The 17,615-nt window shown below is 39.4% G+C and overlaps 3 protein-coding genes and 2 non-coding genes across 8 annotated transcripts; 4 read left to right on the top strand and 1 right to left on the bottom strand.

The window, feature by feature from the left end:
- Positions 1–876: 876 nt before the first annotated feature.
- LOC141835579 (gamma-tubulin complex component 2) lies at positions 877–8,422 on the top strand. 4 transcript variants are annotated; one of them, XM_074722984.1, is made up of 22 exons: positions 877–959; positions 1,223–1,284; positions 1,418–1,463; positions 1,573–1,707; positions 1,788–1,919; positions 3,122–3,205; positions 3,293–3,391; positions 4,089–4,180; positions 4,324–4,396; positions 4,468–4,620; positions 4,741–4,860; positions 4,950–5,003; positions 6,019–6,102; positions 6,192–6,266; positions 6,348–6,500; positions 6,573–6,698; positions 6,770–6,877; positions 7,200–7,262; positions 7,352–7,426; positions 7,624–7,826; positions 7,896–8,022; positions 8,130–8,422. In XM_074722984.1, the coding sequence occupies exons 2-21, from the start codon at positions 1,244–1,246 to the stop codon at positions 8,020–8,022; spliced, it is 2,043 nt and encodes a 680-aa protein (XP_074579085.1). In that variant the 5' UTR covers positions 877–959; positions 1,223–1,243; the 3' UTR covers positions 8,130–8,422. The 4 variants fall into 4 exon arrangements, with proteins under 4 accessions (XP_074579085.1, XP_074579078.1, XP_074579090.1 ...); XM_074722977.1 differs by having other exon boundaries at positions 8,102–8,422; XM_074722989.1 differs by having other exon boundaries at positions 6,351–6,500; positions 7,896–8,422.
- A 3,000-nt stretch (positions 8,423–11,422) lies between these two features.
- Positions 11,423–11,495, top strand: TRNAR-ACG (transfer RNA arginine (anticodon ACG)). The gene has a single exon. It is a non-coding gene; the product is annotated as a tRNA-Arg (tRNA).
- A 93-nt stretch (positions 11,496–11,588) lies between these two features.
- Positions 11,589–11,661, top strand: TRNAR-ACG (transfer RNA arginine (anticodon ACG)). Its single transcript has one exon. It is a non-coding gene; the product is annotated as a tRNA-Arg (tRNA).
- Positions 11,662–12,373: 712 nt separating this feature from the next.
- On the top strand, positions 12,374–13,475 carry LOC141847326 (uncharacterized). Its single transcript, XM_074735345.1, has one exon. The coding sequence runs from the start codon at positions 12,468–12,470 to the stop codon at positions 13,305–13,307; it is 840 nt and encodes a 279-aa protein (XP_074591446.1). The 5' UTR covers positions 12,374–12,467; the 3' UTR covers positions 13,308–13,475.
- Positions 13,476–15,478: 2,003 nt separating this feature from the next.
- LOC141844981 (putative carboxylesterase 12) lies at positions 15,479–16,610 on the bottom strand. Its single transcript, XM_074732976.1, has one exon. It carries the CDS (start codon positions 16,575–16,577, stop codon positions 15,585–15,587), a length of 993 nt encoding a protein of 330 aa, XP_074589077.1. The 5' UTR covers positions 16,578–16,610; the 3' UTR covers positions 15,479–15,584.
- Positions 16,611–17,615: the final 1,005 nt, after the last annotated feature.

Raw genomic sequence — 17,615 nt, 5'->3', positions numbered from 1 at the left:
TTACCAAGTGAACAGATTTGCAAGTCATGGTATCAAGTAGCAATAAAAAATGTTCTTTGATATGACTCATCAAGATTCTAGAAATGGCATTGGAAAGTTTCCCTAAAACCATATATGGTCTTTTCCTCCTAAAGCTGCGATTCCAACATTCATTTGCCAGAAATAAGCAAATGTAGTTCATCCGCAATCAAAGAAACGGAGAGTTCCGATACAAAGATCCCATTTTACACACTAGATTCATCACTCAAACTATCCAGCAGTAACTTAACCCCAAGACAAGCAACAAGAATAATGAATGAGAGTATGAGAAAGAAAGCAATATGACCAGGAGCAGTTGCACCAACGGATAGGGGAGACGGCAGTCGCAGAAGCAAGGTGCACAGCCGGATGCGGTGGCGGAGGAAGTGGAAAGAGTATTGGCGGTGGCGAAGCTTTACTTGAATCGCCAGTAGAAAGCAGGGCCGGAGATGCAGAGCGCCGAGGCGACGGCTGAAACCGACAGTAGGCACTTGATGCACGCACCCAACGGAAGCGACGCACTCGAGATTGTCGTGCTCGCCATCGCCGCTCTACTTTGCTCGCTCGCTCGCTCTCATACCCTAACCGAATGATTACGATTTTTGGATGAATAATTTGTTGAGCATTTATGAAGCAAATTGTTGCTAAGTCCAAACTGAGCACATAATAGATGAGCATTTTCTAAAAAACACCTTTCATTTCAATATTTCTTAACATGCATTTTTAGAAGGTTAGAATTCTTCTCTCTCTTTCTCACAGCGCATCTCAAACTTCTCCCCGCCCCGCTATCCCTCTCCCGATCCAGACCGCCGCCTGCTGCCGCGGGCCCTGCTTTCCATCTCTCCCCTCTCCCACCGATCCCCCTCTTTCTGATCCATCTCGGCCCTCCGCCCGCTGCCTCACCCGCCGCCTCCACTGCGTCTGCTGCCGCTGCTCCGACGGTACTTTCTCTCCCTCTCTATTTCCTGCGAGAACTGCTGCTTTGTTGTCGGCGCCAAAGTTTTTCGGCGCCTGTCGACCGGCGGAACTGTAAATTCCGCCGGTGCCGACCGGCACGGCTCGGCACCTTAATTCTAGGTTGGAAGTATGCTGAGTTTAGTTTTTTTTTTTAATTTGTCATTATTTTGGATCTTGCATCGAACAATGACTACCATTTGGTGAATTGACTTGGGAGGGATGTGATGTCTTCGTAATTTTCCAATAGTTTCAGGAGACTAGAGGCTCAATGCAGACTGTGGGGGTGAAGTCATCAATGGATTCATTCAGGTATAACAAACTGATCGGCCTTTCCCTTAGTATTAGTTAGGCACTTTGTCTAAAAAGTTATGTTTTTTGCCATAGTCGAGTTTAAAATCGTGTAATATGTACTAAAATTCATAATTTTGATATCTGTGTGTAGTCGTGGTTCAGAAAATGTTATTGGATCCTACCCAGTCTCAGTCCAGGTATGTGTCATTATTCTTTATTGTAGTTTTTAGTTGTTCAATTTCAAGAAAATTAAATATTTTTTCTCTGGGATAAATGACAAAACTTGGAACTTTTATGAAAATGTAGGAGCTTTTGGTAATTGACGACCTGCTGTCAGCTCTGGTTGGTATTGATGGGCGCTACATTTCAATTAAAAGAGTGAGAGGAAGGGCAGACCATGTCATCTGCCAAATTGACCCTTCCATGGACCTTGCCCTGCAGGTTGGATCCCCAACTATATTGTGCTTTAGCTGTTCAATAGACTCTCATCTCATGGCACTGATTGGCATGTGTGGGTGCAGGAGTTGACACAGAGGATTTTCCCTCTGTGTCAGAATTATGTGTTGATCAATTACTTTGTTGAGGCCAAATCTCATTTCAAATCTGGATTGGTTAACCATGCATTTGCTGCTGCATTAAGAGCCTTCCTTCTGGTATAATAATATTATTGTTCTCTTTTAAAATTTTCTTTCTTTTTTCCACATACATTCAAACTTACTTCCTAATCCTCTTTTAGTGCTCTGGAACTCTTATTTTGATGCCATTAGTTGTATCCTTTTTTCTTATTAAAACTTGAAACATTCTGCTCCATGGAAAATTAACTGCATGCTCTTTTAATCTTTAAGGTGAAATTTTTTATTTTCATTTTTAAATATCTGTTATACTAGTAGTTTGCCTGTTTCTTCTGAGTGTCTAGCTTGTGTAAGGAATTTGATATTGTTTTATTTGACAGTAAAGCAGTTTCTGTACATTGGAGGAGCTAATGGTTCCAAGATATATGCAAATGCTATGTATCTGTAGGTGCATGCATATGCATATCCCTTAACATTGCAAATTTTCTCTCAGAAAATTTAAACATTCAAGGATTGGTCGTATAGGTTCAACGACACTGTTGGTATGCTTGTTTCTGAGTGAAACTTCAAAACAGCTTTCAGTAAGTGGCAACAAATTTGTCTGTTAGTGCTACTTTTGTAACAATGGCAGTGGATCTAAAACTATGCACGTAAATACATTATAGGATTTTTTTTTCTTTGATGATGATCAGAATACTGAGTATTCTGGGAGTAAATAATCTGAAGTTGTTATTTTACATTACAAAGTTATCAAAGAGAGATCAATGAAGGGTGATATCCATGAGAAATAGAGGGTCTTCTGATTATGGAAGATAACATCAGTAAAAAATATTTAAGATTTCAAGAGATCCCAATTAAACATGAACATGATCTATGGGGTTAGTCAAGTAGGATTAGTGGTAGCCCACAAGAAGTTGTGGGAAGTGTAAGAAACCTATTGTAGAAACTGTAAAATAGATTTCATGCCCCTGAATTAGTTTTATATTCAGACAACAATAGGATATTGCCTGCAGAACTATGGTACTTCAAGACAATGACATACACAGCTATCTTTTCACTGTATATTATAATGTGAGTTTAAATGTACAAAACAGCTTAATAAAATTTCTAGTTCTTGAAAGTTCTGATTAAGAAAGGACTGTTTAGCAGTGATCTTGATCCTCATCAGAATTATTATTGGATAGGATGAAGATCTATTTTGCATGTGTTCTATTGGCACTTGATGATCTTTGGTTTGTCTATTTGACATCTATCTTCGCTTCTTTCTCTTGCTACTATATTAGGATTACCAAGCAATGGTTGCACAGCTTGAACATCAATTTCGCCTTGGTAGACTCTCTGTTCAAGCATTATGGTTCTTTTGTCAGGTTCTCATTGTTCCAGCATTTCTTCACTCCCCAACATCTTAGACAAGCAATAATAACTGTATGGTTTTGATGTGCTCTACTCTCCAGCCAATGATGGGATCATTTAATGCCTTGTCAATTGTGGTTGAGAAGGCTTCATCCAACAATTTTTGTGGTGCTACAACTCTTAACCTCTTGCAAAGCCAGGTGAAATAATATAATAAACTTCTTTTTCTTCCAACTTTTATTGTATGCAAATATGCACAAACCCTTTGGTGGTAATTATGCAATTATGTCTTTCTGTGCATGCTTTTGTTGGTCTAGTAGAAGACTAGTATCAGACTGAAATATATGTGGATATCTTTCTTTTAACCGTAAAATGTCCAAAAAAGTACTGGTACATTATTTGATGACAATTCATAATACATTTTTGATTGAGAGTTGTGAGTGGGTGGTTGAATTAACATAGTGCACTTATTTCCAACAAACTCTTATGACTGGTAGTTAAGACCTTCAGTCATTCTCGTCTGTCTATCAAAATGCAAGGTATTATTACCCATATAGGATCAATGTTGTTGAACTCAATAGGTGGAACTCCTTGTTTTTTGTTCTGTTTTTTAACATGTAAGGTTCTTTGTTTATGGGCAATTTGTTAAGAATTAACTACATTTGTGTCTCGTTTCATACTACTTGCACATCTTATTTGTTTATATCTGTGTAAGGTTTTTAGAGAGCATTTTAATCACTTTTATTTTCATTTGGTTTGGATGATGAAATTTGTGATGCTTTTCTGATATGGATTCTCACAATAAGAGTCAAATAGTTGCATAAGCTTCCCTTTCGAATGAGTGTAGCTTGGTTCTGCTTCAATTGCACTACTGCTTGTGTTTTAAATACTTTGTAGGCCAAAGCCATGGCAGGTGATAATGCAGTCCGGTCATTGCTTGAGAAGATGACCCAAAGGGCAAGCTCTGCATACCTAGCAATCTTAGAAAGGTATTTCTCATAGCTTTTCATTTTAATTTAATCGTGATTAATCTTTCAGCGAACTGTTTTATGTGTTCATGATTAGATGAAGATAATTGATATTTTCTGCTGAAAATTTGTCTTCTTATAACCATTGTCAAAAATAATTCCAGGTGGGTATATGAGGGTGTTATTGATGACCCTTATGGTGAATTCTTTATTGCTGAAAACAAATTGCTGCAGAAGGTACAATATATAAGAACAATTTTTCATGTTTTCTCTCGTTGTGCTGCTCTAAAGGATCTTATTTTATTTAGGAGAGTCTCACTCAGGACTATGATGCTAAGTATTGGGTGCAACGTTATAGCCTTAAAGATGGTATTCCTAGTTTCCTTGTCAGTGTTGCTGGGATAATCTTGACAACAGGAAAATATTTGAATGTTATGAGGGAGTGTGGACATAATGTTCAGGTAGATTCCATTCACGTGCTACTCTTTGCATTTATCATGTTAAAGTGAATAAACACTTTGAATCATGTTTCATTTTTCAATTGTAAAATTCCTCTAACATGATTAGTTTTTGTGTGTCAGGTACCATTATCAGACAATTCAAAGTTAATGAGCTTTGAGTCAAACCATCATTATCTTGAATGCATTAAAACTGCTTATGACTTTGCCAGTAGTGAGCTCTTGAATCTCATCAGACATAAGGTAAACTGTAATTATACTATCTTTTATTGGCTGTATATATATATATTTTTCCTTTCTTCATTTCTAAAGTATATCCTTTCTTTCTGCAGTATGACCTTGTGGGAAAACTGCGGGCTTTGAAGCGTTACCTTCTTCTTGATCAGGTAACTTAATAGTATTACTACATATCTAGTAAGGTTTATTGGGTGGTCATGTTCTTATCAACTTCCAATTTTTTAGAGCTTTAAGTTATTAATGTGCTTTATTCATAAAACGAATTTTGCTCATCTGCCATGTTGCGTTTCAGTCATTTTTTAGACATTGATGATTTGTTTGATGCAGGTGCTTCACTGAATTGCATCTGTGACATTGACAAGTTAAATTTTGAATGATTACTTTGACAAATAATGACACCATGTAATGTTGTATTCTCAGATAGATGGTGTTCTAGAGTAACCAATATCTATTTGTGAATATTTTAATATTGCTAGGTTGAATGTAGGTGCTTATAGACATACTGTTTTGAACTTTATTTAATATTGATAAAGTATGATAACAGTAACAGTCTCGCTGCACAAATATTGGCTCTTTTTTACTTCCTATTTGAAGCTCTATAGGTTGTACTTGTGGTATGTTAATCCAGATGCATGTATTTATTGAAAAGGCAATATTATTTTAGTTAACTGATTTTATCCACTATTCTTATTTAATGTATAGTTTTATACTTTATTAGCCAGTATAAACTTTGTTCTGATTTTGTTGGAACAATGTGTTCGGATTTGAGGCGCAAGTCTGTATGAAGATGTCACTGATATCATTAACTTGTGTAGGACATACATGATATGAGAACTAAAATACTTGCATTCTAGTTGCATAAATTTATAGGATAGGCATGCATTGGCTCTTTGGAAGATCTTGAATTAAGCAGTGTGTTGGTAGATGCTGAAGTTATGATTGAGTTTGGTGGGGTAGTTATTTTGGGGTTTCATTTTAGATATTTTAGGAGGTTGGGAGTATTGTATTCTGTAGTGCATTCGAGAGAATTTTTCAGGAAAGGTAATCTTACTGCTTTTGTGCAATGATGAAACTACATGCCTCATATTCTTGTTTCAATGTATGTGCCCTTTCCTTAATTAGTGACTGCTTTGGTATATTTACGAAAGTGGCTATGTACTGTAGGGTGATTATTTGGTTCATTTTATGGATATTTCTCGTGATGAACTTGCTAAAAGACCTGATGAAATTTCTGTTGAGAAGTTACAGGTATCTTTCTTGCTTTTATTTGTCACCTAGAATCTTACATGGTAGTGAAACTCCACATCAGAGTAACGTTTTTGCCATTGATTCAACAGTCACTTCTCGATCTTGCTTTGCGATCAACTGCTGCTGCTTCAGATCCTTGTCATGAAGAGTTGACATGTTGCGTGGTAATTGCTAGAGTTCATGTTATGGCATGTACTTGCTGAACCTGATGAAGTTTTGTTTATAAACCCATATCCTTTGCTAAGCAGGAAAGAGTTCCATTACTCAAAAGACTAAATACACTTACAGATTTGGATTCCACTGAATCTATGGAGGATAATAAATCTTCTTTGGATACCGATATACAATCTGAGCTGTTAAATATTACTGGTGTGGAGACGTTCTGCCTTGGATACAAGGTCTCATTCAGTTCTCTTCATGTTCTCTTATATTTAAGAACACTATTGGAAATGTTGCTTTGACTGTTTCAGGTTCCATGGCCCTTATCATTGATTATTCCCAGAAAGGCTTTAACAAAATACCAGTTGATATTCCGTCTCCTATTCCACTGCAAACATGTAAATCGCCAGCTTTGCATGGCATGGCAAGTACATCAGGTATGGAAGTCGATAGTTCTTCAGATAGATTTTCACCCAGCTGTATTCAATAACTTGTTATAATCATTCAGGGATTTCGCGCCATTAACATTCTTGGAAAGCCCATTCTCAGATCTTCGATTCTTTGCCGAAGCATGCTTAAATTCATCGATAGCCTTTTGCATTATCTAACTTTTGAGGTGATTTCTTCATTTGTTTGATCTATATTCTAGTCTATAGTCTTACATAGCAATCAATAACGGAATATGTACACCCCCTTGGGCACGACACGACGGCAAGGCCTCAACAGATCACCCACACACCCAAGATTCGAAACTTAGCACCAGCAAGGAATTCACCACCGTGTTAAAAAATTAGGACATGTGGGTTATGGATGTTGTAAAGCGTGGATACCTGGGCTATCAAAAAAAATGGAATATATAATTGATCTGGAATATAATTCAATGTGTATACCTTCTGACTCTAATTGAAACTCAACTCCTAATGGTATATTCTTCCCAGGTCCTCGAACCAAACTGGCATTCGATGCATGATAGGCTGCAAACTGCAAAGAGTGTGGATGAGGTTTTATGAATTCTAACTCCCAAAGTACTCGAGTGATGACATGTTAGCAAGCTTACTAGCATGTCCTTACAATCGATTGATGTATGCAGGTAATTCAGTTCCATGACTATTTTCTCAGGAAGTGTCTGAAAGAATGTTTGCTGCTTCTACCTAAGGTTTTTAAGGTAACCCTATTTCTAGCGTATAGAATTTAATGGATAAGGTCAGTAGAATGCACCAAGCATCTTTGATTTACTGGTCTTTCAGCAGAGGTTGTTTTATCTGTTTATGATGTTAAAAATTGTTTCCTTCGAATGACAAAGCAGATGTTCCTGAAACTTAGCTAGTGAAGGTGACTAATATCAATATTTTTTACCTGCAGAAAATTGAGAAGTTAAAATCAATATGCCTTCAGTATGCCGCTGCTATCCAGCTGCTAGTACCATCAATCTACTCTATAGAAGCCGCTGCAGATGTTGCAACAACTTCAATTGGACCAGGAAGATCTAAACACCGAAGATTGAGATATCAGAATAAGCAATTAAAATCTGCAGCTGAAAATAATTTGATAAGCGATTCAATCATGTATGCAACTCAGGCATTGGATTACTTTGATACGTGATTTCACCTGTAATTTGGGTCGTTTTTTCACAGGAAATTTGAAAAGGAGTTCAACGAAGAGCTGCAGAGTCTAGCCCCCATCCTCAGCAGCAGCTCTCAAGCAGAACCATATCTGACCCATCTTGCCCAGTCCATTCTTGGCTTAGGGAGCGATACATAGGTGCTTTGGCATTCCCTAATCCTTTCCTATTGTCCCTCTTCCATGAAACTGTGTTTAATTTCAATGCTTATGCTTGAAGCATCGATTCGCCACAACTGGGTTTTCAGGGTTATCATCCAGTGTCGGCATTACTTTGCTTGGTTAGTGTTCCATCCTTAATTCCTTCGCGATAACGGGGATGTCAAACACTGGAGGCGACTGATGGCTGTCTCTTAGGTTTCTACCTGTTGGATTAAGATTATTTCTGGATGAGCTTGGGACGAGTTTCTGGCTCAAAGCTGATGGATGACTGTAAACTAAGTACTAATTCTTGTGAAACATGAATTACTATTGCTGCATGCAACACTCTGATGTTAGTATGATCGAAGTTTATAATGGTCAACTATAATTTTTTAATTTACTTTTTTACATGTAATTATGGGACTGACTGTGTGAGATTACTAGAGTGACGAATTTCACCTTTTATTGAAATGTTCAAAGTTGAAGAAAAAACAAGATGTTTCTTTTGTCCCTTCCAGGCGAGCGGAAAATAAGGAAATGGTTGATATATTCAAGATAATTACGTATTTACAAAATACCGTCTTAATTCATCCTATTTCATTCTTGAACAAAAATTCATTTTTTGATTTATTTCATCTATTCCATGACCGGAACAAAAGGGGATACACGTTACACCACGATTTTGAATCAGAAGAGAGATTTCAAGAAATGACAGATCTATTCACTCTATCAATAACCGAGCCGGATCTGGTGTATCATAGGAGATTTGCCTTTTCTATTGATTCCTACGGGTTGGATCAAAAAAAATTCTTGAATCAGGTATTCAACTCCAGAGATGAATCGAAAAAGAAATCTTTATTGGTTCTACCTCCTCTTTTTTATGAAGAGAATGAATCTTTTTATCGAAGGATCATCCTTTACTTTTGTTCTTCCCCATGTATTTGGAATAAAATATATTTATTTTTATTTAATTAAATTATAATTAAATATATCATTGTTAGGGATTGAACTAGGACATCCCAGGACACAAACGCATAAACTCACCACTGTTCTACAATAACTTTTGTTTATAAAATTAATAAAATTATATATATACTATATTTATATTTATTTAATTCAAGTCAATTTTAAGACCCCGTTGATGGAGAACGAACACGCAATTCTCACCGATCAAAGACGTAGACACTCATTACTGTACCCCAATAACTTTTATACATAATTTCAATACGATATTATATATAATATAATTATTTCAAATATATTATAATACGCGATTGGTGGGATCAAACCCGAGAGTTTCGCATGAGAAATGGATACAGAGACCACTATACTACAACATTTTTATTAAACTTATTCAATAAATTTATTTATATATTTATTTCAAAATTATATCTACATGCTGTAGGGTCTAAAGGATGTCTGTATCTCCACAATGACATGATATTGTCCACTTTGGGTCTAAGCCCTCATGGTTTTGCTCTTGGGCTCTACCCAAAAGGCCTCATACCAATGGAGATACTTTCCATCCTTTTAACCCCATGATCTTTTCCATGTGCTTTAGATGTGGGACTATGTTTGCACCCTTGCAACCCAACAATCCCCCCCTCAAACAAAGGACCACAGACCCCTCCTCAAACGGAAAGCCTCCGTTTGATGTCTGAATCTTCGACCCACCAGGACTTCCTGCCCCTCGGTCCACCCTGACCTACTAGGACTTCCTGCCCAGCCGCAACCAGGACTTCATGCCCCTCGGTCTACCCGACCTACTAGGACTTCCTGCCCAGCCGCAACCAGGACTTCATGCCCCTCGGTCTACCCGACCTACTAGGACTTCCTGCCCGGTGTCTGGTCCTCTTGATTCAAACACGGGAGCCCCTACTTCCTTTGTTTTTAAGGTTCAACCCACATGGTTAGATCAGGATCATGGCTCATCCGGCGGTTAGTCCGGTGAAGAGCGACCTCGCTCTGATACCAATTGTAGGGTCTAAAGGATGTCTGTATCTCCACAATGACATGATATTGTCCACTTTGGGTCTAAGCCCTCATGGTTTTGCTCTTGGGTTCTACCCAAAAGGCCTCATACCAATGGAGATACTTTCCATCCTTTTAACCCCATGATCTTTTCCATGTGCTTTAGATGTGGGACTATGTTTGCACCCTTGCAACCCAACACATGCCGTTAGTGAGGATCGAACCAGAGAAAGAAATACTCACCATTAAACTATATCAACTTTTCTCTCTTTTTTCAATATTTCTTTTATATAAATTTTAAATTTTAAATTTTTTAATATAATAATCTTGAACCGTCGCGAACCGTAAATCGGCGGTTCCGAACCGTGAACCGTAACCGTCTTGGGCGGTTAAGGTTAAGGGTCGACCTGCCATGAACCGTCGAACCGGCGGTTCCAAACCGTCGAACCGTCGGTTCTGAACCGTGGTCGGGTCTATTTGGAATGTTTCATCCTCATCTTTGCTAATGACACCATCAAACAGGGCCTGGCACTATCGGTTTGTTATGAGTCAAAATAATTTGGTTTGAAACAACACAATCCGAAACCGGACCAGCTTCCATTTGAAGTGATTTTTTTTAATTTAGTTCAGTGAAAAATTTAAACAAAATATAAACGTCTATTATCTAAAATTAATTCCTAAGTGGGATTTCTATCGCGAATAATAACAAATTACTTTAATTTAGACATTATGTAGATTAATGAACATAACAAATAAAAAAAGCATGATCCTTAATATATTAACTTATCGTTTATATGTGCATTAACAATGCTTTCCGTTGACTTTGATTCTAATGATTTTTGTAGGTTCAAATAGAAAATAGATTGAAATTAATAGTTTTTATAGGCTTAAAGAAAAATGTAACGTATTTTTATAATTTCCATAATGCAAGATGATTTAAAAATTAATTTACGATATTAAAAGGAAAGGATAAATCTAGGAATCTAGGGCGTCTTTAATTTTTAGCAAAAACAATTATAAAAATACATGTGAAGCAATAGTGAAATGAAAGGTACTTTTCAAAAAATACTCATCTATCATGTACTCAGTTTTGGACTAAGCTACAATTTATCTCCTCAACACATTATTTATTCTAAAATCGGAATCATTCAGAAAGGAAAAACGAGGGCAAAACTTTATTCACATTTTCAACCTTTTTTTTATTCAATCTTATTTTTTTTTATATTTTTACATACGCGTATCTTCCTCAAACAAATATTTATTGAATTTTACCTTTATATATAACCAACACTAGATCTCCCTAACAGTGTTTTAGATATTTTGGCATTAGTAAAATATCATTACAATGTATATCCTTAGGTACATAAATAGGTATAAGAGTATATTTTTATTAATTTGATAAATAAATTTGGATACAGCAAAACGACAGGACTCCGTGGCCCAATGGATAAGGCGCTGGTCTACGGAACCAGAGATTCTGGGTTCGATCCCCAGCGGAGTCGTTTTTAGTTTTTATATACTTAGGTACATAAATAGGTATAAGAGTATATTTTTATTAATTTGATAAATAAATTTGGATTCAGCTAAAACGACAAGACTCCGTGGCCCAATGGATAAGGCGCTGGTCTACGGAACCAGAGATTCTGGGTTCGATCCCCAGCGGAGTCGTTTTAAGTTTTTCTTTTTGTGATATGTGGTGAAGGCCCCCCAATCTTGCATTAAAATTTCTTTGGTGTTTTTTCACCTTCAATTTCCAGTTCATTCGTTCAACAGAATCAAAGTCTGATCATGATAAACCATGGAATATAAACTCAAACAAGCTCAGAGCAAGGCTACTAATCAAGTCTAAAGACATGATCCAAACATTAGAGGTGAAGAACACAACTTCGATATCATCCCTCACACACTAATCGTGCTAAGACGTTAAAACTTTCCCATATCTCAAATAGTTCCAGAATAGAATAGTAGACACTGGAAAAGAAGGGAGTTAGCAGTAGAGCTGAACCATTCTTTAATATATAAATTTTTATGATTAATTCGATTTTCTATCAATTTTCTTTATTCTTTATTTGTTTATTTCATATTCAAATACCAATCCTCACTTTATAGAATTTAAGAATTATATATGTAGAATTTGAAATCAAACCCGGACAAATAATCCACGTCACGTGCGAGCGCCAAAGCATCCCTTCCCTCTTCACGATGTCGCCGACTCCGCCGCCGCCACCGCCACCTTCCCACGCCCTCCCTCCTCCATCTCGACCGGACCGGTTCGGTCTAACTTACCTAATCGAGTCGGATCGGACCCGCCTCCACCACCGGCCCACCCAATCCTTATCCCCACCACCGCCACCACCACTCAACCACCACCACGCCACGCCACGCCACCACCCATCCCCCGTCGCCCCCTTCCCCCGTTCGTCCTTTCTCTCGAGACGCAAACCCTAATTTCAATCTCGCATTTTCCAAATCCCATGGCCGCTGCCGGTGGATCGCTGGAGCGCTGGGCCGGCCCCCCGCCGCTGCCTCCGTCGCGGAAGTCTGCCCCTGGCCAGCCCTGGTCCGACATCGAGACTGCCCACCTGATCGACGCCTACGAGGAGCGGTGGTACGCCCTGAAGCGCGGCCAGCTCAGGGCCCAGCAGTGGGAGGAAGTCGCCGCCGCCGTCGCCGCTAGATGCGGCCTGGCGGAGCCCTCGAAGACCGGCACCCAGTGCCGCCACAAGGTCGAAAAGCTTCGCAAGCGGTACCGCGCGGAGCAGCAACGTCCCGTCGCCTCCGCCTGGCCCTTCTTCAGTCGCATGGACCGAATGGAGCGCGGCCCCCTCCCCATTTCTGTACGCCCGCCGGCGACGGTACGTTCTCGCGATGTACCCTCCACCGACGAGGACGATGACGACGAGGAGGAAGAGGAGGAAGACGAGAGAATTGGAAGCCACGTTCGAAGTATTAATGGGATCCTTCGGGAGCCCCACTGGGGCCCTTCTAGGTTTTCCAAGAATCATGTTCCTCCGAAAAGGAGAAATTTTGAGGTTGAAGAAGAGGAGGCTGAGGAATCCGATGATGAAGAATCAGAAGATGAGGCTGTGGGTAGTGGTGCAAAGATCATGTCACAGTTGGCTGCTGTTGTGAGAGGGTTCAGTGATGGCTTGATGAGGATTGAGAAGCGAAGAATGAAATTGATGCGGGAGCTAGAAAGAGATTGGATGGAGATGGAAAGAAAAAAGGCTGATATGATAAGGGACTCACAGCAGTGCCTTTTAGACATGATTGCTGATGCTTTCCCTTCCACCAAGAAAGCCAAGAAATCATAGGATTTGTATGGCACTAAACAAGGTGAAGCAAACTCACACGTTAGTCCTTGTTATTTTCATCACTCTATTAACAATAATTAGATGTTGAATGCTGATGGGTCATTGAGCCTTCATATGTTAATTTATGGAAAGTTAATTTGTTGTCATCTTAACCTCTTAATTTTCTTCTATACTGATCAGTACTTGGGAATTGTAGGGTTCAGGTGATAGTTTACTATTGATTGCACCGCTTAATTTTCTTCTATACCAATTAGTAGTTGGGAATTGTTGTGTTTGAGTAATAGTATACTATTGATTGCACCTGAAGGATTTAATCCATTTAGGAAGGCAATTTTGACTTCTTTCTTGTACAATAGGGTAAACACTAGATTCTTGAAGAATGTATAGATTAGTTTTAGCTTGTGATATTTCAAGAAAACAATAGATCTATTACTTTATTTATAACAGGATCAATATTAAATAGTTGAAAATTATCACGCTATCAAAACTTGGAAGAATTCTTTATTGAATGTATTGAAAAGACAAGTGTCATGTATTGAGATGTTCTTTTAAAGTTTGTGAGTAATGAAGAAATGTGTTACTGTAATCCTTTTGTGACAATTTAAATGCATTTCTATTTAAGCATTCAATGTTTTTCAGTTTGATCTTTCAATAGATTCAGATTTCAACTCAATCTGTTTGCATACTTTCACTAGTCCAAAGATAACATGCCAACTTGAACTGTTGCACAGTGGTATCATGGTGGATAGCCTGAGACATTTGCATCTTTTACATGCCTCTTTTCTCAAGTCTTGCATTAAGTACTCCAAAGTGTGCCAACTATGCATTTCCATGTGACCTCTGTCATTCAACACAATTCAGTAAACTAGAATAATTGTATCTATGGCAGAATTGTCTTCACCTATCATGTTGTTATCTAATGCTTTTGTAGCGTATGAAAAATCATAATGACTTAGAGAACTGAAATACATACTATTTTCATATGAATTTATTCATCATGATCATCAAACCATATAAGTCTCAACTAATTGAGGTTAGAGACATGAATCTTACCTCTCCATTGAACTCTATGCAAGAGTTATAATTTCATTCAAATGTCATTGTTTATGGAAATTATGAAGCATAGAATATATATGATTTTCCCAGCTTGTTTGAGTGTATCTTTGTCCCGTTGGTTTGATACTAAATGGGAACCTTACTACAATCAATATATATATATAGGGTTCTCGTTTGTCAATCCCCTCTCTAGCATTTGATAGGTTATTTGATCCTTCCGATTCTCGTTTGTTCACTATGACCAAAACAAGGTTTTATTGTTGTTTGTCTACTTGATTTAAATGAATTTGATTGTTCACATATAAGGTTTTCTGTTGATATACCCTATATATGATAACTATTAGACCATCCCACCAACTTTGTGCCAAGTCATTGTTGTTGAAATTTTAAGAACTAGTCGATTCTTTCTCTGCTCTTTTTGCATGTTTTTTTTTTTTGGTCTCCTACTCAGTGCATCACAGTCCTAAATATCAAGAATAACTTTGTTCATATTGTGTATGGAGCATACTCCTTTGCCTAATTAATGGTCTTCAAAAACATCTACAAAATGTTTATGTTTCTGAAATCAAGAGCATGAATGGTATTTAGATGGTGAGAGTTTATTGACTCCAACTCTTTCCCTGTAGTTGAAAGATGAAGTTGATTGTATTTTCAAAGTAATTTGACTCCTTCGTTTCTTTTGTTGAAAGAAACTTTTGCTGAAATAGAAAATTGCAACCAATTACTCCAGGCAAGACATGGACGATGTAGATTTCTACTTAAGAATGGACACAACATTCAAGTGGTTTATCTTTCATCTTTATTCATTGTTGCATGAAACATATTCTATCATATGCATTGAGAACTATGAGTGAGACTGTGTGATTAAACGAAAACCGGATTAAAACTTCGATTTGTTGTTTTACAAGATAGTTAGTACTTGAGATAGATAGTGATTATGCTCTTAGTGTTATAATTTTTGAAAACTGGAGTGCCAAGCAACTATCTTCTTTAATTTTAATTTCAGTTTTGGCCATTGTTTGATCACTATTTCTTCACTCTTAACTGTTACTTGAAAAGATTCATGTGTGATTTATGTTACGTTCACTTCGTATTCTAATAATTGTTGATCAAAATATCTGAATATCGTTTATTTTTAACAAACCATTCCAAATTTCCAATACGCTGGAAGATACACTAATTGAACCGTGAAAGTCACTACTCTCTCGAATTAGTAGTAGTCTATGTATTGAGGAAGTTGCAGGTCGCTTCATCCAGAGCCAAGCGCTGCTCGCTGTCGGGGTCGAACAAGTGAAACGCATGGCCTTTCGCCGGCGACTCGTACAGTTGGGACTCTCCCTCCCACCCGCTGTCCCTCAGCCGCCGGAAGTACTCCCTCCCTCTGTCCCTCATCACGTCTTCTTCCGCCAAGCACACCAGCACACGCCGGCTCCCCAGCTCGGTCAAGCTCGGCGCCCCCGCCGCCAATGGATTTATCCACGGGTGGTCCACGTCGCCCGCCGCGGCCGGGTACGCGATCTGCCACATTTTCTTTAGCCCGGCGGTCATCTCCGGGCTTATTTCCTCCGAAGGCAGAGGATTCGAGCCCAGCAAGTACGGGTGGATGAGCACGATCCCACGGAGTCCCACGCCGCCGGGGAGCAGCGCCTCCTTCGCCGCTCGCATGGCCATGTGGTGGGCGATGTTCGCCCCCGCGCTCTCGCCGGCGAGGAAGACACGGCTGAAGTCGGCGTGGTCGGCCAGCCAACGGTCCGCTGCCGCGCCTGCGGTCGCCCACCGAAGGGCGGTCCACGCGTCGTCGTAGGCGGCTGGGATTGGGTGCTCCGGCGCGAGGCGGTAGTCGACGGAGACGGCGACGACGTTGGCCTGCTCGACGAGGGAGACGACGTAGTCGTGGAAGCCGCGCATGAAAGGGTTGCCGATGCAGAAGCCGCCGCCGTGGAAGTAGAAGAGGAGGGGAACTTTTGTAGCTTGCGTGGCGACGCGTTTGGGAAGGTAGAGGCGCGCCGAAACGTGGCCAGTGTCGGGCGAGATCACGAGGTCCTTGAAGGAGACGCCGGCTGTGTCAGCTGAGTCGGCAGTATCCGCCGGGACGATGACGGCATCGAGGGGGCGGTCGGCGCGGCCGCTCTTGTAGATGGTGAGGAACGGCGAGGCTTGGTAGACGACCTCGTCGTCTTCGACACGGCCAGACGGGGACGATGCCATTGCCATGGAGGAGGATGGATTACTCTTACGGTGGCCGGTGTGGCAGAGAGCGGAGCAACCAATTGGGTTGCGTCGTTACGTATATATAAACGACGAAGGTTTGATTAGTTAATACTTAATGCCTCAATTCTTCGTCGGCAATTGTGTTTTAAAAAAAATCCAATAGGATTCTCAATTGGAAAATAGACGCTTTCCAACAAATATTGACTTCTCAACTAGGAATATGGATAGAAATCCCAAACTTTTGCTTGCTTTTTCTAAAAGATACTATCATCAAAATTTTTGTATTCCCAACTAATATTTCCTTTTCTTCGAAACAAAATTTTAGCATTCTCAACTAATATTTCCTCATGTTCGAAACAAAATTTTAGTATTGCCAACGTTTTGGAAAATTTCTCAAAATGCCTCTCCCTTGTAATCTTGTTATCATCGCTTTGGTGGTGCAAAAGGTTGGAGCTACCTGGACAAAATTAGCAGGCGTCCGTATGCTTGAAAGTGAGGGCAGAACCAACAGGCGTGCGTATGCTTGAAAGTGAGTTGTGCAAGACGAGGAGAAGAAAACAGCACTGGGAAAGAGGATGAAATGTCTTGAGATCTCCAAAGTCACATGCATCAACGTCCTGCTCAATAATTTCCAAGATCTGCTTTGTTCTTAACCACCCATGTCCTCGCCAAAGCGTTTAAAAGTAGAGGGATGATGGCAAGGAAGTTTGACCTCGTCATCCATCTAGAGATATTTTGAATAATGCTTGATTTATTTGCACCAGATGCATCGAGAGAAAGATTGTCAACTTGACCAGGATCGATTAGGAGAGCTCAGCTGTAGAAGATATGGCTCTTCTTTTGAATTGGACGTTGATGTTCATGAAAACCTGCTCCATTAATCCCTAGTGAGATAGAGTACGCCAGGTTCCCTACAAACATGAAGTAAACAGTCTATTCTAATTTTTTCTAAAATGAAGTCAAGCGGCATGGTTTTTGACGTAAGCAACACGTTTGTCGAACATCAGATCCGCTTGGTGTGGCGTTTCCGTAGTTTCTTTT

The sequence above is a fragment of the Curcuma longa genome, chromosome 1 (assembly GCF_044706935.1).
Source record: "Curcuma longa cultivar G26 ecotype Majalengka, Jawa Barat chromosome 1, ITB_CL_G26_1.1, whole genome shotgun sequence".
Taxonomy (NCBI): Eukaryota; Viridiplantae; Streptophyta; class Magnoliopsida; order Zingiberales; family Zingiberaceae; genus Curcuma; species Curcuma longa.
The sequence above is the reverse complement of the archived record's forward strand: the minus strand, read 5'-3'. Positions and strand labels throughout refer to the sequence as shown.